Here is an 18,947-nt window from a genome sequence, read left to right as displayed (position 1 = left end):
TTTTGCTTCACAGTGCTCGACATTAAAATATGTAGTGGTATGAGGAATTATAAGCAGTGTAACAGTAAAATCTGATTGGCCCCATGGCTTAATATCATTTTCAATACTGTACTTAGGGGAAATGTGGTGCATTCTTGCTTTGAATGTGCATGCTTCTTAAAATGCAAATAGCAACTGCCAGAGTAGAGGTGGTAATTACTGAAATGACACCAGATAGAGCTTGTTCTCATCTGAATCTATTATGCAGAATTTCCCAATGGTGCAATTTGATGAGGACCATAGAAGGCAAAGAAATCCAGTAGAAATAATCCTCAACAACTTTTAAAACCATTTGTACCTACATAATTCAATTAGTGAAACACACACACACACACACACACACACACTGGTATTAGTGGTTGAGACCAATCTATCTGTTATCCTGAAGTTAAAGATTATTTAAATAGGTCTTTGAACCAAAGTTTGTTTCTTTTTTCCTCTTCTCTATCTCATTATAAGCAGTTAAATCACTGCGATATTATTACTCTGAATATTTTTTTCAAGTGGCAAAAATAGTTGTTTTTTTTCATTTAGAATATTCTTTTCTTTTGATTTGAAAGTTTTCTCATTTTTTTGCTAAAGGAATGTGTTGCACGTTTTTCTTACCATAAGAAATAATTTAGGCTTTTTTTTCCTCTCAGGATTTCTTGTTACAGATATTTACGGTTTTTCGAATACTAATACGACCAGAAATGTTTCCAAAAGATTGGACAGTGATGCGTTTAGTTGCTAACAAGTAAGATTTCTTAAATGCAGTTATATGAGTCTATTTTTATTGAGACTGTGTGCTTATTTTATGCTTATAAAATTCCAACAAATTACATTTCCTTGGATTACAGCCAAGGAAGATTACAGCCTTTTATACCATATGATCTCATTTGAAAATAATATAAGTATTTTATAATTATCTGTGTGTGTATGATTGGTAGTCAGTGAGGAAAGAGATATTCTAAGTCATTTCCTATCTCCTGTCTTTTTTCCCCAGTTAGATGTTAAATATTTCCCATCCTCTAGTGAATAATAAGGGTGTGCATTAAATTAAAAATACATGTTTTTGAGATAAGCACAAAACACTCCCATCAATAAGGTCCAAGTTGGCAGCATTCTGATGAGAGAAAACTTGAAATGGTTCAAATATTGAGTATTCTGACAGAATACAATGCCTGTTTGTCTCCCCAGGGTTCTCAACAGACAGACGAGATTCTTTTTTTTTTAAACACAGTTTGTTTGTTTAATTTCTATGGCCGCCCATCTCAGACAAGTGACTCTGGGCAGCAAAAAATAATAAAACCAATTAAAACCAAATACAAACACAATTCAAATGTATGTATGTATATCAGCCAAGAAAAATCATAACTATAGATGTTAATAATAACCAGGAAACAGGGCCCTTAACATACTCGGGATCCCAGGTCCGGGCCCATAACTTCAAGGCCTTACAAAAGGCCAACAGGATTGCGTAACTCTTGTATGAAAATATAGGACAACAAACAAACAGTATGGTAACAAACAAGCAGTCAAGATGGCAGAGGTGCAGTCTGGGTGACATCCAAAGTCAAACCAAAATCTTGTTATAATTTGAAATGAATCTTGAAGCTCAGCATCAAAAGAGCAGAGGATCCAAAAGTGTAGCCAAGCCAAACCAGCCAACTCAGAGGCATTTTTAAATGCAGGCTTAAATTCAAAATCCCAAGGCGCTTGCACATGCTCAGGGTACATATGCACTTAAACTTCAACAAACATTTATTAGTACTCTGCATTTCAGGACTGTGCAGGATGTTGGATTCAAAGGGAAATGATGGTTCGGAGTGCGCAGGGATCCTGATGTTAACACAGTTACGTTTTTTTCCCAGGATCACTTGGCTGTTCTCCACAGCTGCAGTGCAGTCCTACATTTGCCTTAAGGAGCAACAGACAGGTTCTAGGTCTACGTTGTCACCAGCTCTGAAGTACATTTTTGCCTTTGAATATGAAATGCTGCACAGCCTTATTGCACTAAAATATTAACATTATCACACTTGCATGTGCATCACGCTAGTGCAGTGATGGTGAACCTTTTGGGCTCGGCATGTCAAAAATCCGGAAAGTGCCTAACTTGAATCCGCTGACATGTCACCCCCCCACCGAACAACAACAACAAAAAGCCTTGCATGAAGCCAGCCAAAGCATGCTCCTTCAGTCAAAGGCGCCCTTTCACGCCAAGGCACACCCCTTTGTGCAAATTGCAAGCGGGTTCTCCAGCAACCGGCTTTGTGCAAAGGGGCAATAATAATAACAACAACTCTTATTACGATTGCTTCTTTGTGCAGAGCTGGCTTCTCCAGGAAGCCACATCAGCCCAGTCCCCGCTGCAGTTGCCCTCACCATGTCTGAGACATCAGTCCTTATGTGTGGCAGGAGGCAGGTAGGAAACCATTAAAGAGCTCTATTGAATATGTGAATCGTTTGCTAGCTTAGTCCTGGTACATGCTAGTGTACATACACCTAATTAGAGAAGCATCTTTTTACATTTTAAAGGGGTGAATTGAAAAAGGAAGGGAAGGGAGGAGTAATCTTCTCCCCACCCACACATTAGACTTCATTAAACTAGAACTAAAGCAAAACCAAACCAGACTACTACTAAACTGAGATGGGGCGGAGAGATGCCTAGGCAGCTTCAGCCATAGTAACAGTCTGGCTCTTTCATTTCTCCAGCAGAGTCATATCCAGCTTCACTTTTTTTTTTTTCCTACTGAGTCACACTCTTTAAAATGCCTGTTGCTTTTCTCCATCAACAGCAGGCTATGACCAGTCCCTGCTGCTATCGTGTTAAGGCCTGGGGTGGGCAGTGGGGGACTATTCTAATCAACAACGATAACCAAGTAGGATTATAATACAAGTGACAGAACAATGCTTTTTGAATGAAATGATCAAGCTCTGAGATGGTAGCAAAAATTGCTGTTTTAATTCTGACTGGAAACAAAACTCTGAGAACAGGTACTGTACATTTGTTTGTGTTCACAATACTATACAGTAAGCGGACATCAAAACATTGCATGCTACCATTGAATAATATTCATCCTGTTTTTATGCTGATTAGGTATTAGTTCAAGTTTATTATGCTGCTGCAAGCAAATATAGTTATTGCATTTCCAATACATTAGCAAAGCATATTTATTAGGACTTCCTGGGTCTACTTCTTCCCTACCCCAACCCCCCAAAAACCCTGGCATTTTGAGCACGTACCTGCAGAATAGTCCAGTTCAGGAGTCTTGCCTCCAGTTCAGGAGGCAAGAGATAATACACCAATATTTGTATAATGAGGGAAAGATTCTTTGCGAAAAAAATGGATTTGCCTGTGAATGTGTATGCCCTTAAGCCTTTAAGTCAATTATGCAAAAGCCTGGATGGCGTTAATAGCATTCAATAATTTTAAGCAGAAGGGATGGTTCTGCATTAGGAAGATCACAAGTCTTTAATTAAATTAACTTACTAAGATTAATGCAAAAAAAAAACCAACAGTTGGGGCAAACAAAGCAAGCAATACACTAACACGTTAACTAGTTTTATTCCATTTTTTTCCCATAATACATTTAAGAAATATATTGAAGAGAATATTTTGTAACTTACACAAACAGAACTAGGTTCAAAGTATGCATTATAGAGCTTGTAGGCTCCTATTTCAGACTGTTTTAAAGATTTTATTACGTAACATTAATCTTGTACTCTACAAATGGTTTCTTGTGTTAATAAAAAAAAGCAGAACAAGGATATAAAACGATATGCATATGGCTATGTGAACAATTAAATGTATAATCCATCTTTTGTTTTTCTACTAGTGTTATTATTACAACAGTGTTATATCTTTCTGATGCCCTTCGCAAAAACTTCTTAAATGAAAATTTTGATTACAAGGTGAGCTAGCAGCTGGTTTGCATTATTTTATGTATGTATTTATTTAAAGCAATTTTATAGCTGCCCATCTTAAACCAAACTCCAGGTGACTTACAACCAATTACGAATCTCTTTCTCTCAAATGCCTTTCTGTCTGTAACTTCCGTTCCCCTATATGGCTGCATTAGACATCCAATGCTTTGATTGTTTCTCCAGTTTAATGATCTTCTTCCAATGTATGTGTCAGCAGTGGCTTTGATGCAGCATGTATTGCACCACAGATGAGAAAATATGTCCATATATCTAACATTTAATTCAAATGGGCCTTGCATTTAATATTTCATATTGGAATGGCAATACATTGGACTTAATTTTGATCTGGATTTGTACTTAAAACAGTTTGCCAGAATTGCAGGATATAATAGGAGATATACACATCTGGAAAATTCAGATTGGGGGAAATTGTATTGATTTTAATGAATATTTGTCTTTACAGCATCTAATTCCTTTTAACTGGGAATAATATTGGTCCTGGGCTATGGTGTTAATAACAATCAACAGTCATTTTTAAAACATGCATACACACATATAAATAAATGAAATAAAATATACAATTATAATAAGAGAAAGAAATTCAGAACAAAAATTGAAAAAGCAGGTTGTAAATAAAGAGGTTTACAAACACAGTATTTACTAGAAAAAAATCAAAATGACATTGATCTAAATTTACATATTAATATATTTTATGACACTTTGAAAATTGGAATCATTATTAAAAATAGATTATTGTATAATCATAGACAGCTATGTATTTCCAGTATAATTTGATTTATAAATTATACATATAGATTAGAAACGAGATTATAGTAAATTCTGTCTAGCCTGAAAAATTTAACAAATTTAGCAAATCAGAAAAAAGGGAGAAAAAGGTTAAAAATTAAATGCTATAATCGTAGGAGAAACTCAAATTTGGATGTGGTACAAAACTGTTGTTATATATCATTTTCCAGAATTCTTGGGCCTTAGAACATTGACACCAAATGTGAAAGAATGATCCAACCTAGTTATTGCACTTCTAACAGTTTTTAGGAAATGAATTGTCTGTTTTGGCAATCATTACTGGAGTAATATACCATCCGTAGAACATCTTGTACCAGTTTTATCTAAGTGTAATATTAACTGTAAGTCTGGTAGTTTTTCTTCCATTGATATTCTCATTATTTCATTTCACTTGTCTGGTTCAAATTCTACATCCATTTGATCATGCAGTCCTTAACTTGTTCACTTGATGAATCATACTTCACCAACTTATAGATAAGTCAGAATAAATTATTTGAATTTTGTATGATAAGTTTTTTGAATTCTGTCAGATTATATATTGTTACTACTTTTAACTTATAAATTATATTAGGCATGTAAGATAAGTATCTGCACTGTCTGGTTACTAATGGTATCTTAAAAAGAAATGCAATTATCAAACTGTGTTTGCTTGCAGATCTGGGATTCCTATTTTTACCTTGCTGTCATATTTATAAACCAGTTGTGTCTACAGCTGGAAATGTTCACGCCTTCTAAGAAGAAAAAAGTACTAGAAAAGTAAGTATAATTGTTGGCTCCATTAAAAATAGCATCAATATCTGTGGCATTTATTTTTTCTGTGCAAAATGTTATTGAGATTGAAAGTTGGCAAAGCTCTGTGTGGTTTGCTGTTGATTATTACTGGGAGACAAAATTTTGTTTTTCAAGGCATAGTTGTTTGAAGTACATTTGATTTCTTACATACAATATGCTTCAATGAGATGCAGCTGACAACATGCACAGTGCTCTTGAATGAACCTTCTCTGGTTTACAGTACTTTAATTCAATGATTATAGTTCACTGCAATTAATGGGGATAACATGCAGGGAGACATCAATTCAAATCCTAAGAAAAATGTGCTTGTTAGATATGATGTATGTAGTTAAACCTTTGCTTGATGCTTGCATCAATAATTCCCATGCTTAAAGATAAAAGTTTGTTTTAAACCAATACCACTTTGATTCTTTAGCAGCAGGAAAAATTATAAGGGACAATATCAAATACATCTGCAATAATGTCTGCAGTTGTCTCCCACAAATGCTTGTCCTTTATTGGTTGCAGGCACAGTGTTTGAATAGTTCATAAGTGTTCTTTCTGTGATGTGCTACAGTTGTCTATCTGCTTTTCATTTCCTGTCTTAATAGGTATTTTGTAGTGACATTCTGTTGGATTTTTTCTCTATAATAACAAACTGCCTAGAGGTGATACTTGTTGCAAACATTCAAAAAGTATACTTTATGATAAAGTGAAATTATTAATTATCCAATCTTTGATTTTTTTTAAAACAAATAACAGATATGGTGATATGCGGGTGACAATGGGATGTGAAATCTTCAGCATGTGGCAAAATTTAGGTAAGATTAATTATATGGCTTATGTTTTAAATTTACTTAAATGTTTGACTTACAATAAGTGTTTTTAGAAAATACGTTTATGTAAAAATGTAACAGTATCCAGAGAGTGTCAGTATAATGCATATGCCATCTAGTTCATGGGATGTGGGCAAGGCAGTCTTTGAATTAGAGATTCTAGCTTGCATACAATAGTGTGAGTTGGGGTAAAACTGGGCTTTGATGATGCTTTAGGCATAGTGGCCAAAATGTGCCAAAACCAATTGGTATTGTGTACTTACTATTAGATGGGAATGTTGAATATGGCATGAGTAAAATAAAGGCTGTTAACCAAGCATGTTCTTTCTTTAGTAACTTACACAAGTGTTACATGAAAACCTTGTTAATGGTAGGTGGAGGTCAATATTAATGGAATATTGACACAGAACATAAGAGTAATATATACTATGCATTAATGAATGAAATGAAAGAAAGAAAAATAGATATCTTGTCTATTTGTAAAACTAAAAGAAAAGAGGGGGCTGTAATAGATCTGCATACAGGTGAACTGATCTTGTATGTATGTATACATACTGAGATGTGAAGATCTAGGTCTAATAGGAATGAAAAAACTGAAATGTATTTCAGGAAATATGAATTGGTCTCATCTAGACAGTTTTGGGTTTGTATGAAAGTAGGAATTAATTGGTTGGTGATACTTGCATGTTATGTTTCAATCAACTGGTGATACAAACCAGGGAAGAGTTTGGGGGAAAATTGTACAACATTCTCAATTAATGGCATCCAGAAGAAAAGATTTTGTTAGTGGCATGAATGGAATCAGGATGAGAGAGTATAGAAAAAGTGATTGGACCATTTACAGACCCAAAAATCCAAATGATAATTGGTGAGTATCTGTTTAGGAAAAGATGTTTCAGAAATAGAGTTTAAAGATATTCATGCATATATAATGAAAAGGAACGAACATAAAAGCATGAATGATTTGATGATGTATGATGAATGATGGATAGCATTAGTAAATAATACAAGGGTTATGAGAGACTGAGTGTGAGACAGACCATTGGTTTGATAGTGTCAAAAATACACATGGAAGAAAATGGACATGGAAAAGAGTAAAAGCAAAATAATTGCAAGGAGAGAAAGTACAAATTCTGTATGAAAAAGTATTAGACGATAGTTTAATTTCCCCACTTAATGAATGGAAAGTAGGATAAGGAAGGTGATGTGGAAGCTCATTGAAACAAAATAACTCATTTTGTAGTCCAGTCTTACTTGGCCTGATTGTCTTCAAAAGTCCCTAGCTGAATAACATGGGAGTTGTAATTCAATATGTTTGCAGGACTATAGTTTTGGATTGGAAAAGATTATATTATTCAATGATTGCTTTCTTTTTACAATATTAAAAAACTGTAAAAAACTATTAATCACATGGAGCAAAGTAGCTTTATAAAGTAAACAAGATTTTGATAAGTTGTGCATCACCACTATATCAGTTATAAGAACTGGTACATAATGAAATGTGTAGTAGAACATGAGTTCTACTTGCTTTTAAGTCTGTCTTTTAGTAATTGTGATAGTCCCTTTTATACATTGTAGATTAAATGATTTTTTTAATGTAGGATGCCATGTTCCTCCCTGCCCCAATATTGGGACATTTGCTGGTGACATAGGAAAACCATTCCTATGATCATAGCAACCACATGTAAAATTTGTGGAGACATTGTTTCATGCAGAAAGCACTTCTTGGATCAAATAACAATGGCTAATGTGGGTGTGATATTTCCCTTGGTAAACTACTTTTACAAATTGCAGTGTGTATTTATTATGCAAAACTTTAAGGTATCATACAATACTTTATAAAATATTAGATTAAAATAAGTTGACTAAAGTTACTTCAGAGTCAATTGCTTCTTTGTGTACTAGTCTGTAAATTGAAGCAGATTTTTTTAAAATTTTGCAGTACCTAGCAAAAGAATTAATTTGATGGCCATGCTGATTCTTCTTCTTCTTTTTTTAAGTTTCAGCTTCCATTTTTACAGGTGAAATTTGCATCCCCTTGTTGTCCATTTGAGCATTTTTTCTTCTACCTGATGTGCATATGCAATCAGGTAGGTAATGACACTCATGCAGTTTCTCCAAATTCAAAGTACAAAATGCCAAAGTAGGTTGTATCTCCACTATAGGAATGGCCTTCTTTAGAAATCTTTTAATATACAACCTTTATCTGTAGTTCTATTTTCTTTATGTTCTCATCAAACTAAAAAATTGGCTTGCGTGTATTGATGACAATCTTTAAGATAATAGAGCAGTTTTTTCCATAGTCCTGTGAATGTCTTTAAATCACTGTTACAATCTACAACCATTCAAAATTAAAGGTTACAGTCACAAAAGCCTAAATAAAATTTAAACTAATCACATGATAGCACAATTAGCATTCTTTGATCACCCACTGACATACTGATAGGATGATTATACTACACTGTGCTGATCCAATAATAAAAATAAGCTAGCATTAAACTCTGTGGCCCTACCCACCTTTGTGCTAAAAAGGTCATTAAACTGAGCAGAACTCTAGGTACAGCTGATATCATAATAATATATGGGCCACTGTTTGTTTCTCAGCTGTTCCACATGGACAGACTGGCATACTCAGAACTGGCAGTATTGCAGTATTTTCTCTCCAGTAGCAGCGTTAAAAGAATTGAAATAAGCTAAAGAAAGGGCTGTTTCCATACTTTTCCTTCTGCTTTGATTTTGGAATTTCTTCGAGTAGATGGGTTGGAATTCTTGCCTCCAGAGTCCTACATTTATTTATTTTATTTATTAGTCAAATTTATATAACTGTCCATCTCACAGGAAGTGACTCTGCATACCCTCATTCTTGTTGTGGATTACTTCTTATGCCTCTTTTTTTTTTTAGCAGCAAGGGCTAATCTTAACAGGAGTTCCTGCTCCTACTGTCATTGCTAAATCTCATACCACATCCAGGTGGTAAAGACAAGTATGGCTGTATGGCTTTGACTGCTGGACATACAGAGAGAAAAAGAAGTCAGATGTCTTCAAATTATAGATGTAGAGACAGTTACTCTCTAAATTTATAGGAAGAAACTATCAATCAGTCCTGGATCACATAAAGGCTGATTGTGGTCTTGAAACTCATATACTTTGGACATGTGATGAAAGTAGAAGATAGACTAGAAAAATAATGCTTGGTGGCTGAGGGAAGTAGGACAACAGATAAGGAGGATTGACCAGATCAAGGAGATTGCTGGAACATTTTTGGAAGAGCTGCAATATATTACTAAAATCAGGTCTATGAGGAGCATATGCCCATATAGTCAACAAGAGTTGACAGTAATGACTTGATGGCACTAAACTAAATAAATATATATTTTGCAGTTTCAGTGATATTAACTAAATATTGAGAAGGACCCCTCCCAGCTTCCATCTCTCAACTTCCTAGGTCCCCCAGAGTGAACAGGAATGCACTCCATGGGAGGGAGGGAGATAGATAGGCAGGCCAAGTTCACATTAATGCAACATAATGTTCAGCTGAAATCTCAAAAAGTACTAGACACTATATGAACAGACTAATCTTTACTTTTCATTTTCTATTGTAAAAATGTAAATTGAACTCCTTTGCATCTTTCTTGCTTAATTATTTATTTGTTTTATTTCTATTCATTTATCAAACAAACTGTACTGGAAAAGCTGCTGAGCAAAACAGGCTGTACATTCTTAGCCCAACTTCTAATATAATTCTTCATAAAACTGCAGGCTTTTTTCCTCCAGTATTTTGTTCTTGAGAATAGTTCCACTCACTTTAGCCTCTTTTACCTTTTAGGAGAACACAAAGTCCACTTCATCCCGGCACTGATTGGCCCTTTCTTAGAAGTGACACTGATACCTCAGCCTGACCTGCGGAATGTTATGATTCCTATTTTTCATGATATGATGGACTGGGAGCAAAGACGCAGTGGCAACTTCAAACAGGTATTTTTGTCAATTCCGTAGAGGAAAATAAATTAACTTTTCAAGCTAATAGTTCTCAGACAACATTATGTCATTAAGTTATGCATGCTTACTTGTTTCAACTATGATTACCACAGATTATTTTCCTGAGTTAGTATATGTTAGTTTTAGAAATGGTACAAGGGGGAAATATGTGTGAACCTGTCAAATGGATAAGGTTATTTATGATAATCAAACACACAATTTACCATCAACACTGGATTTTCATGGGTTTACTGAATGGCCTAGTTGTTAGTGGATTTTATAGATGTTTGGCCTGGCCTGGATTCACTTTACTATCCTGTCCCGAAGAATAGCTTATATTTGAAGTATCAATATAGTTCTTAAAGATAGCTTGAAGTTATTAGTTATGCACTGTGTCTGCTGCTGGGATATTAATAATTTAAGCATGAGAATGCAGATCATGGCTACTTCAATTCAAAAGGCTCTGTATATTTTTATTTTTCTTCTTAAATCATAGAATAAAATGACAGTAACATTTTAAAAGGAAATGTCAGGCCCAACTACATTCTTTCTGAGGGTGGCCATGCTGGCTAAATGATGATGAAAGCTGGTTCATCATATCTGGAGGATATCAGGTTTAGGAAGGCTTCAGTATTGTGAAATCTGACATATACAAAAAAGGCACTTCATTTATATAGAACCTTACAATAATTTAAGTAACATGAAATGGGGAAACAAATGGATGGATTTTGTGTCTGTGTGTGTACGCATGTGTGCAAGGAATAAACAGTAATAGAAGTGCTGTTGCAGATGGGCCTTTTGAGAAGAAATGTTTGCTTTACAAATGGAGGGGATGCTGCATGAAGTAAAATGATAGGTGGCATGAGAAAAGATAACAGAGAGCTGGAGAGCAGACTTTTTAACAGCATGTCAATAGCCATGAAGTCAATGAGATTTATGGTGGGGTTGAAGGAAAGAATCATAGAATTAGTGACTAAAATCTGGGATTTCACTATAGAAAACTGTATCAGACCACTGATCCATTGGTCCAGTATAGTCTATTCTGCCTTCAGTAGCATTCCAGTGAGAAGCTTTTTCAGCTAAACTAAAAAAATCCCACCCATCAGCATTGATATTTATTTATTTATTTATTTAGGGCACTGCCCAACTCCAACTGACTCTGGTTGGTTCACAAGTAGTAACATAAAAAACAATGCAACCTAAAAACAAGATAGCATCTTGGTACAATATACAAACAGAAAACAAAAAATAACAAACATACCCAAGGAACTCCCATCAAGGCCTGGGAGAACAAACAGATGTCTTTATGGAATGCCAGCAGGGTGGGAGCCATATGGATTTCAAGGGAGATTTCATTCTAAAGGGCAGGCATATTTTTTTGTATCCATTTCACTGGGCATTATGCAAGAGAAGTCTGTGTTTTTAATTCTTGTGCCAATTTGGAGTTTCATAGACTGTTTGGTTCTTCATAGAAAAAAAAATATTGAAAAGCTCCTTTGATGGCTAAAATCTACTGATTAAAGAGATCATAATTCAATTTGGCCAGTAAAAATCCTGGATTTTGGATACAAAATGCACAGGGGAGAAAACTCTTCTATGGATTGCAGAAGCATAACCTCCTAGTTGAAATCAGATGTCTCAGTCTGTATAGGTGGGATCTGGATGGCAGAAGATGGACAGAGAAGCAAAAGTACATTTGAAATAGTTTCCACATAAAGATAACTCCTTATTTGCTAAAATGGGTGCATGGTATAGTATAACAAAATTAAGAACAAACTTTTACAGTACTAAAAATTAGCAAAGTCCAGAAATCAATATGTGTCCCTCAGAATTGGAGGGAAAGGAGGATGATATACAGCATTACCTTATTCAGACCACCCATGACAGGTTTTAGAGGCTTTTAAGAATTCATGATCCAATTAGCTAAACATGCATATATTTATTATGGTCACTGACCAGAATTCAACAAGTTAACAGCAAATGTAAAAATTAATGTCTTCTGTAGCTGTTCTGAGAATTTTGAATGAGGAGTAGAGGGTAGTAATCTATCAACAGTTACAGAATTCAGAAGCCTGTAAGCATGGGCCATCCTTTTGGACAAGAAATGTGGGAGCAGATAGTCGTTTCCAGGTTGTCATCAATAAATTTCTTTAGGCAGGCACGTTCTGCCTCAGGTATGGAATATTTTGTTGGAATATGAGCCTCAGGACCACAGTTATAGCACAGTCACAGAATCCTGTGCTTCCTCCCTCTCAAGTGCATGCGTGTAATCAGCATATTTGCTCCATAAGATGTGGGTAGCTGCTGCAATGCTATGATGTGGGAGTGAAGGGGGGAAATGTTGAGGTCTTGCAGGCAGTAGATAGTACATGGCTGGAAATTTTATGCACACTGACAGTAGGTTATGAGTTTGAAGCCAGTCCATTCCCCATACTAGTTGCAGTGACTCTTGATGCTTGCAGATGGTAAGTAGGAGTAAATCTATATGTTCTGAAATAAGCTTAAAGCTGAGGTGCCTGCCATTGAAATTAAATGCTTCAGAGAGGATTTGACAGGCTGAGCGGGCAAGGCATATTTGTGTGTGATGGAGTTGCCAGTATCACCAGAATCTACTAAAGATTGCAGTTGTACTGCAGGGCCTGTCTGAGCCTGAAGTATAACAGATATGAATACATGTGTTGCATGTCTGACTCCAGTTGATGCCAGCTCTACAAGGTAGACAGACCAGGAAACTGACCCAACAGAATGGCTAGAACTGCACAGATAGGCTATAATAACAGAATCTTGTATGTCTGCTCATGTTTTCTCTTCCTTCCCTCTTCTGCCCTGGTGAGTTGGAGAGAGCCAGCCTGAATCTGTAATATTTCCCTGCCTCCTATGGCTTAGCACATGCTTCTCCTGCACCTGTTGTTGTCCTAATGGCTTCTGGATGCCTTCCTCATTGTCATTTCCATGGCTTCTTGCAATTAATTTATTGGATTTCCTTTGAGATTGCAACTGACTTATCTCCTGAAATACTTGAAGTGTGTAGGGCATCTGGTTGCAAAATACCACTCTTCTCTACAAGTACAACCTTTTTTGCTCCTTCTGAAGGAGGGCAGGTCTTTTAAGGACAGATCTGTGCAAAATTGTTAGATTTCCCACTGCAGCCTTTCTGCTATCCCCTTTTGAGCCCTGGATGTTGATATTACCTGCATAGTGCTTTGATAGTGGTCTTGTCTGGTCTGGTCTCAAACTCCTTTTTTCCAGCATTATTGGGTTCAGCTTCTTCCCTTCCTTCCCGAAGAGATGCTCACGGCTTATAGTGACTCTCAAATAGTAGTAAATACCAAGGAAGTAGCTCTGCAACTAAAGACTTAACCCCTGAGATAAATATTTGGTTCTTATGCCACAAATAGAGTTTTTTGATTGAACAATAATTGTACAGAAATGCCCTATTTCAGGACCACTTAGAATATAAGAAATACTCCTTGAGACACATATTGTTAGAATAGAGTGCTTTAGGTGAGAATCTCTTGTGATACACTGCAGTATTCATGTTTCCAGCTATAAAGCTGACCCTTATAGTTTGCCAAGTTGTACCATAATCCAATTCATTCTTTTCCTACTTAATCTCTCTTTGAGATGCCAAGCAAGGAAGTACTAAATATGCCATCTGCTATTGCAATTTGTATTCTACTTCTTGGTGTAGCATCAAGACATTCTGCATGTTCCCTTTCCTGCTGTTTCAGATGAAGCAAAGCAAAAGCACTGAATTAGTGAGGTGAAATAGCAGCATAAAAGGAGTGGAATTTGCAGAAATATCTGGGGTTTAAAAAAAGGGTTCAAAGGAGAGCAGTATATACAATATAAGTCAATTGTGTAGATTCAGTTATTTTGTGAGGGCTAGGTATATACAAAACAAGTAGATTCTCAGTTACTTCGTATGGACTACTTTCCATATAAGTAGCATCCATACATTCTGATTTCTCTCAGCATAATTTATTATCATTAAAGGTATAATTTATTTTCCAATAACACTACAGCAAAGCTTCTCCCAAGTTTCTCATTTACCAGCTGTGTTTATTACTGCATGAGAAACCATTTTCTGGTGCAATATTAGTCATACAGGAACAACTCACTACATTTTTTTTTTACAAATATTTATTTATCAAATTTATTTGGCTGCCCATCTCACAAGTCATGACTCTGGCAGCGTACAATAATCAAAAGTATATTTAAGCAATTATCGTTAGCTATCAAACTCACATTCCTTTGCTAAATGCAAATTAAGCACATCTCTCACCAAACTTTGTGGAGGATAGGGTTAGATTTTAGTACCAGCCTGTCAAACAGCATGGAAAATAATACAGCGTACTAATTCAAAGAATGAAGGGAGGGAGGGAAAAGGTGACTTTTTATGCTGAGGCATAGACAGTGTGTCTTTTATTTGTAGATGTAGGGTAGATTTGAAGCAGGGGGCTTAGGGAGTCTGTTGTTTTGTTTGCCTGCATGAATAGCCATCTCAAGAATTGGAAATGCCACCATTTTGCAGCCATCTTGTATAATCTATATTACTGCACCTGCACTGTATATGTGATTATTGCTATGAGATTATTTCAGTTCTACAAACAGATAAAATGATGTCTCCCTAAATCAATGTCCCTTAGATTGTTAATTCTTAATATAACCATTTTTAAAGCAACATCCTTCTGGAAAATTCTTTTTCCCCTGTAGATTTGATCCTGAGTTTGATTTAAAGCCTCTGAACATCTTTATGTGTACATATATTTCTTGCAGGTGGAAGCAAAACTGATTGACAAATTGGATAGCTTGATGTCAGAAGGAAAAGGTGATGAAACTTACAGAGAGCTCTTCAACAGTATGTGAGTAATAAATGTGTTTTAAAAATTCTTTGACGCAGTATCTTTTATCAAAGAATATTAGTCCAAATGAGTAAAGAAGTATAGTCCATGTGTACATAATTTTTAAGTTGGGGGGAGAAAGGTATTTCTGTTTATTTTGAGCAGTAATTACTGTCTTCCTTTAATTGTTAAAACTAGAATATACAGTACTTATGAAGATCTCAGATAATTACTAATATTTTAAAGTGAAATATATTTATTTTCAAGAAGGCACTTTTCAGAACATTTCTCAGTAGAATAAAGTTACAAACCCTATCAGTTTTTATGGATTTTTTAAAATTTACATTTAAAAAACGAAAAGCGAACAAGCATGCCACAGCAAAACGAATGCTATATGTTTTACCCAATGAGATCAAATTAAATTCATTTATTTCTGTTGAACATGCATGGGGTTAATACGTATATTCAATCTGCCTATAAATTAAAACAGTGAGATAAAAATTCAACATTGATTTCAATGAAGGAGTTAGGCATGTTTTTTATCCGTTCTGTTGAAATGGTTTAAGCTAACAGGACTCATCTTTCAAAATAATAGGAGTAGAATTTGCAGAAATATTAATAAATATATTAATAATAAATCATTTTAATTTGTCAGTTGAAAGGGTATCATATTTGCTAGTATTACCACCTCTGCGCTGCAGTAATCCTCACAACCACTGTCACGTAGCAGTTGCTTGGATTTTCACAGCTCAGATAGCATAGCCGTAATATTTGCAAACATGTAGTAATATGTTCTCAAAATTTTAAGATAGATAGCAAATAGAATTACAGGAACACTTGAAAAGCCTCAGCAAGCAAAACAAATTTAACATGTTTATTAGAGTGTATATGATGTACATATCAAACAAAAACAAGGAACACGTACATAGTGTAGAGTTCTTGGTGGTCTCTGAGCTTGGTTGCTTGTCATCAGACATTTCGTTACCCAACTAGGTAACATCATCAATGTGAGTGATGATGTTACTTAGTTGGGTAATGAAACTGATGATGTTACCTATCTGGATAATGAAATGCCTGCAAGCAAAGAATCAAGCTCAGAGAGCACCAAGAACTCCACAGTTCTTCCCTGAGCCCACAGATAATCTCTTCTATTGGAACAATATTGGAACCTGCTATCTCACTGTCCTTATGAACAACCAATTTGGAATTTATTTAGTCAAACAGCTATAATACTGTGTTGTAATTTAAGGTAATGCTGGAATTTTGTGCTTTGAGATTATAGTTTCATAAAATGCTAGATAATTGTCAACGTTTTTTATATTTTTAGTTGAACTTGCCCAGATCTCTTAATCATGCAATTCAGAGCAATTCAGTTTAAGGTCGTTCATGCACATTAAAATTATCGGTTGATTTCAGAAACTTATAATATAGGTGTTCTTAAAAAAGAAAGGATTGGAGATTAATGGTACTTAAATTACATTGCAATCTTATAAAACTGCAGCTATCAGTTATTTGGCAGGTTTTATTTAGGGAGCTGGAAAAGTCACCAGATACATCTGATGAAGTACCAAAAAATGTGTCCTTCAATTGGTACTAAATTCAGAGATTGATAAGTAATATTTTCCAAATAAAAATGCTAAATATATATTGGGGTTTGAAATGTTGACCTCCACTGAGAGTAGTTCAGAGGAAGCCCTTCTCTGTTTGACCAGCAGCATGAGAAGGCTCAGAAAATGATACGCTCACACAAGGCCTCAGCAAGTATCCCAGAGTTGAACCCCAAACTCTAGTCCTTCTAAGTACATTAGAGCGGCCACTTTGGGGGAGGCATGGTCCTAAAGAAGAAAAGACCAAAAGCAGCATCAGAAACTTTACAAGCAGACAGAGGTAGAATTGTTTTACAATTTTAATAAAAATACATTAGCCAGTATATTATCCATGTTGCATTCCTGTGGCTGTAGCATAGATTTAAGATAACAAGTTTTTATATAAATATTTGGATATTCAATTGTACAATGCAATAACTGACATATTTTTATTGAAAGTTCCCTAGGAGGGAAAGAGGCACCTATTATATTTGAAAAGATAGCATTTTGGTTAGCATCCTTTTCCAACTATAAAAGGTTTCTCAGTGCCTTTCTGAGACATTGGAATTAACATGGCCAGGCAATGTTTCCTGCATAAGCTGTCGCTCTGAGTATGTTCAGAGTGTTCTATGTGGAGACATTTAGGAACATTTCAACTTGCATGGCTCTTCTGGAAAACATCCCGCTTGAAGGACTTCTTATATTAGTCTGTAAGATCAGAGTATTTATTTCCAATATGCTGAAACCAGACAACCGAGCTGCACAAAGTCTTTGTGAAAGTCTAACAACTGATACTCATACAAGTATGGAATAGTAAAGGTAAAGGTTTCCCTTGACGTAAAGTCCAGTCGAATCCGACTCTAGGGGGCGGTGCTCATCTCCGTTTCTAAGCCTTGGAGCCGGCGTTGTCATAGACACTTCCGGGTCATGTGGCCAGCATGACGACTCGGAACGCCGTTACCTTCCCGCCGAAGCGGTACCTATTGATCTACTCACATTTGCATGTTTTCGAACTGCTAGGTGAGCAGGAGCTGGGATTAACAACGGGAGCTCACCCTGCTGCGCGGTTTCGAACCGCCGACCTTCCGATCGACAGCTCAGCGGTTTAACCCGCAGCGCCACCGCGTCCCTTAAGTATGGAATATCCAGACTAAAACTAAAAGTTTAGTATTCAAGTTAGTCAGAGCAATTGATATACCAATAAAACTCCATCTTCCTTCTGCCTATCACAGGGCTAGGTGCAGTTAGGCAATTCTTACATTTCAATGTCCATTTTTAAAAAAAAAAAAAAAAAATCAGTTTTGATAGTCCCTCCATGTAATCAGATGTACATAAATTAACTGTACAATATCTCATTAAAAAAAAGCGATATAAAATCATTTGTTTGATTTTCCTTTTTTCCTTTTTTTTTTTTGGTAACCAGGAATGTGAGCAGTTACCATGGCCCACATAAAGAACATACGTATAATAATTCAAGTTCAGCAAGAAGGGGGGGCTTAGCTTTATTCTTCAAATACAAGTTTCTGAACTCAAAGTACATGAGTCCTGAAGTTGTGAAGAAGCATGTGGATATCAATTTTCTTGTTAAAATACAGAGAAATTAAATATTCATCCTTTTTACTATGCATATGTATTTAAAAGCAGAAAAATCAAAATTCATGCACTCAAGCATCCTTTGGTTTCTGTACCAAAATGAGAATCAACACCTAATTGTTCAAACTGTAATTTTTTGTATGATACGCTATATGTGTGCTCAGTGAGTGCTCAGAGGATTAGTGCTGAAGGCAGGGATGGTATTTAGAAAGCAAACGATCTTCAGGAAGAGGTTTATAGAATAAGCCATATTATAATAAAACATGCCATAGAGGTTTTCCCTTGTGATATGCATGGCAAAATGTTAACATAGCTGGAATATGCCATTCTCTGAATTCTGTCTAGATATAGCCTGAGGAAGCTAAGGCTTGTGTTTGAGAAGCTCTTTAGTTATGAATATTTGCTTTAAGCATTATCTTTAAAAGGTTGGTGGATGAATGCCAAGGTTTTGAATGAATTCTTGAAAATTCGCTCACTCACCCACCATGTATACACACACACAGAATTCCTCCCCCCCTCCGCCTCCCCCCGCCTGCCTGCCTGCCTGCCTGCCTGCCTGCCTGCCTGCCTGCCTTCCTTCCTTCCTT

The 18,947-nt window shown here is 35.8% G+C and overlaps 1 protein-coding gene across 1 annotated transcript in view; it reads left to right on the top strand.

Moving 5' to 3' along the window:
- DOCK4 (dedicator of cytokinesis 4) overlaps positions 1 to 18,947 on the top strand; it is a 231,448-nt gene that overhangs the window by 169,172 nt on the left and 43,329 nt on the right. Inside the window, exons 27-32 of the mRNA XM_063309433.1 lie at positions 681 to 775; positions 3,858 to 3,933; positions 5,408 to 5,508; positions 6,286 to 6,344; positions 10,186 to 10,334; positions 15,117 to 15,202. Coding sequence (XP_063165503.1) covers positions 681 to 775; positions 3,858 to 3,933; positions 5,408 to 5,508; positions 6,286 to 6,344; positions 10,186 to 10,334; positions 15,117 to 15,202 — 566 coding nt within the window. The remainder of the gene's footprint in view (positions 1 to 680; positions 776 to 3,857; positions 3,934 to 5,407; positions 5,509 to 6,285; positions 6,345 to 10,185; positions 10,335 to 15,116; positions 15,203 to 18,947) is intronic.

This window comes from Candoia aspera, chromosome 7 (genome assembly GCF_035149785.1).
Source record: "Candoia aspera isolate rCanAsp1 chromosome 7, rCanAsp1.hap2, whole genome shotgun sequence".
Taxonomy (NCBI): domain Eukaryota; kingdom Metazoa; phylum Chordata; class Lepidosauria; order Squamata; family Boidae; genus Candoia; species Candoia aspera.
The sequence above is the reverse complement of the archived record's forward strand: the minus strand, read 5'-3'. Positions and strand labels throughout refer to the sequence as shown.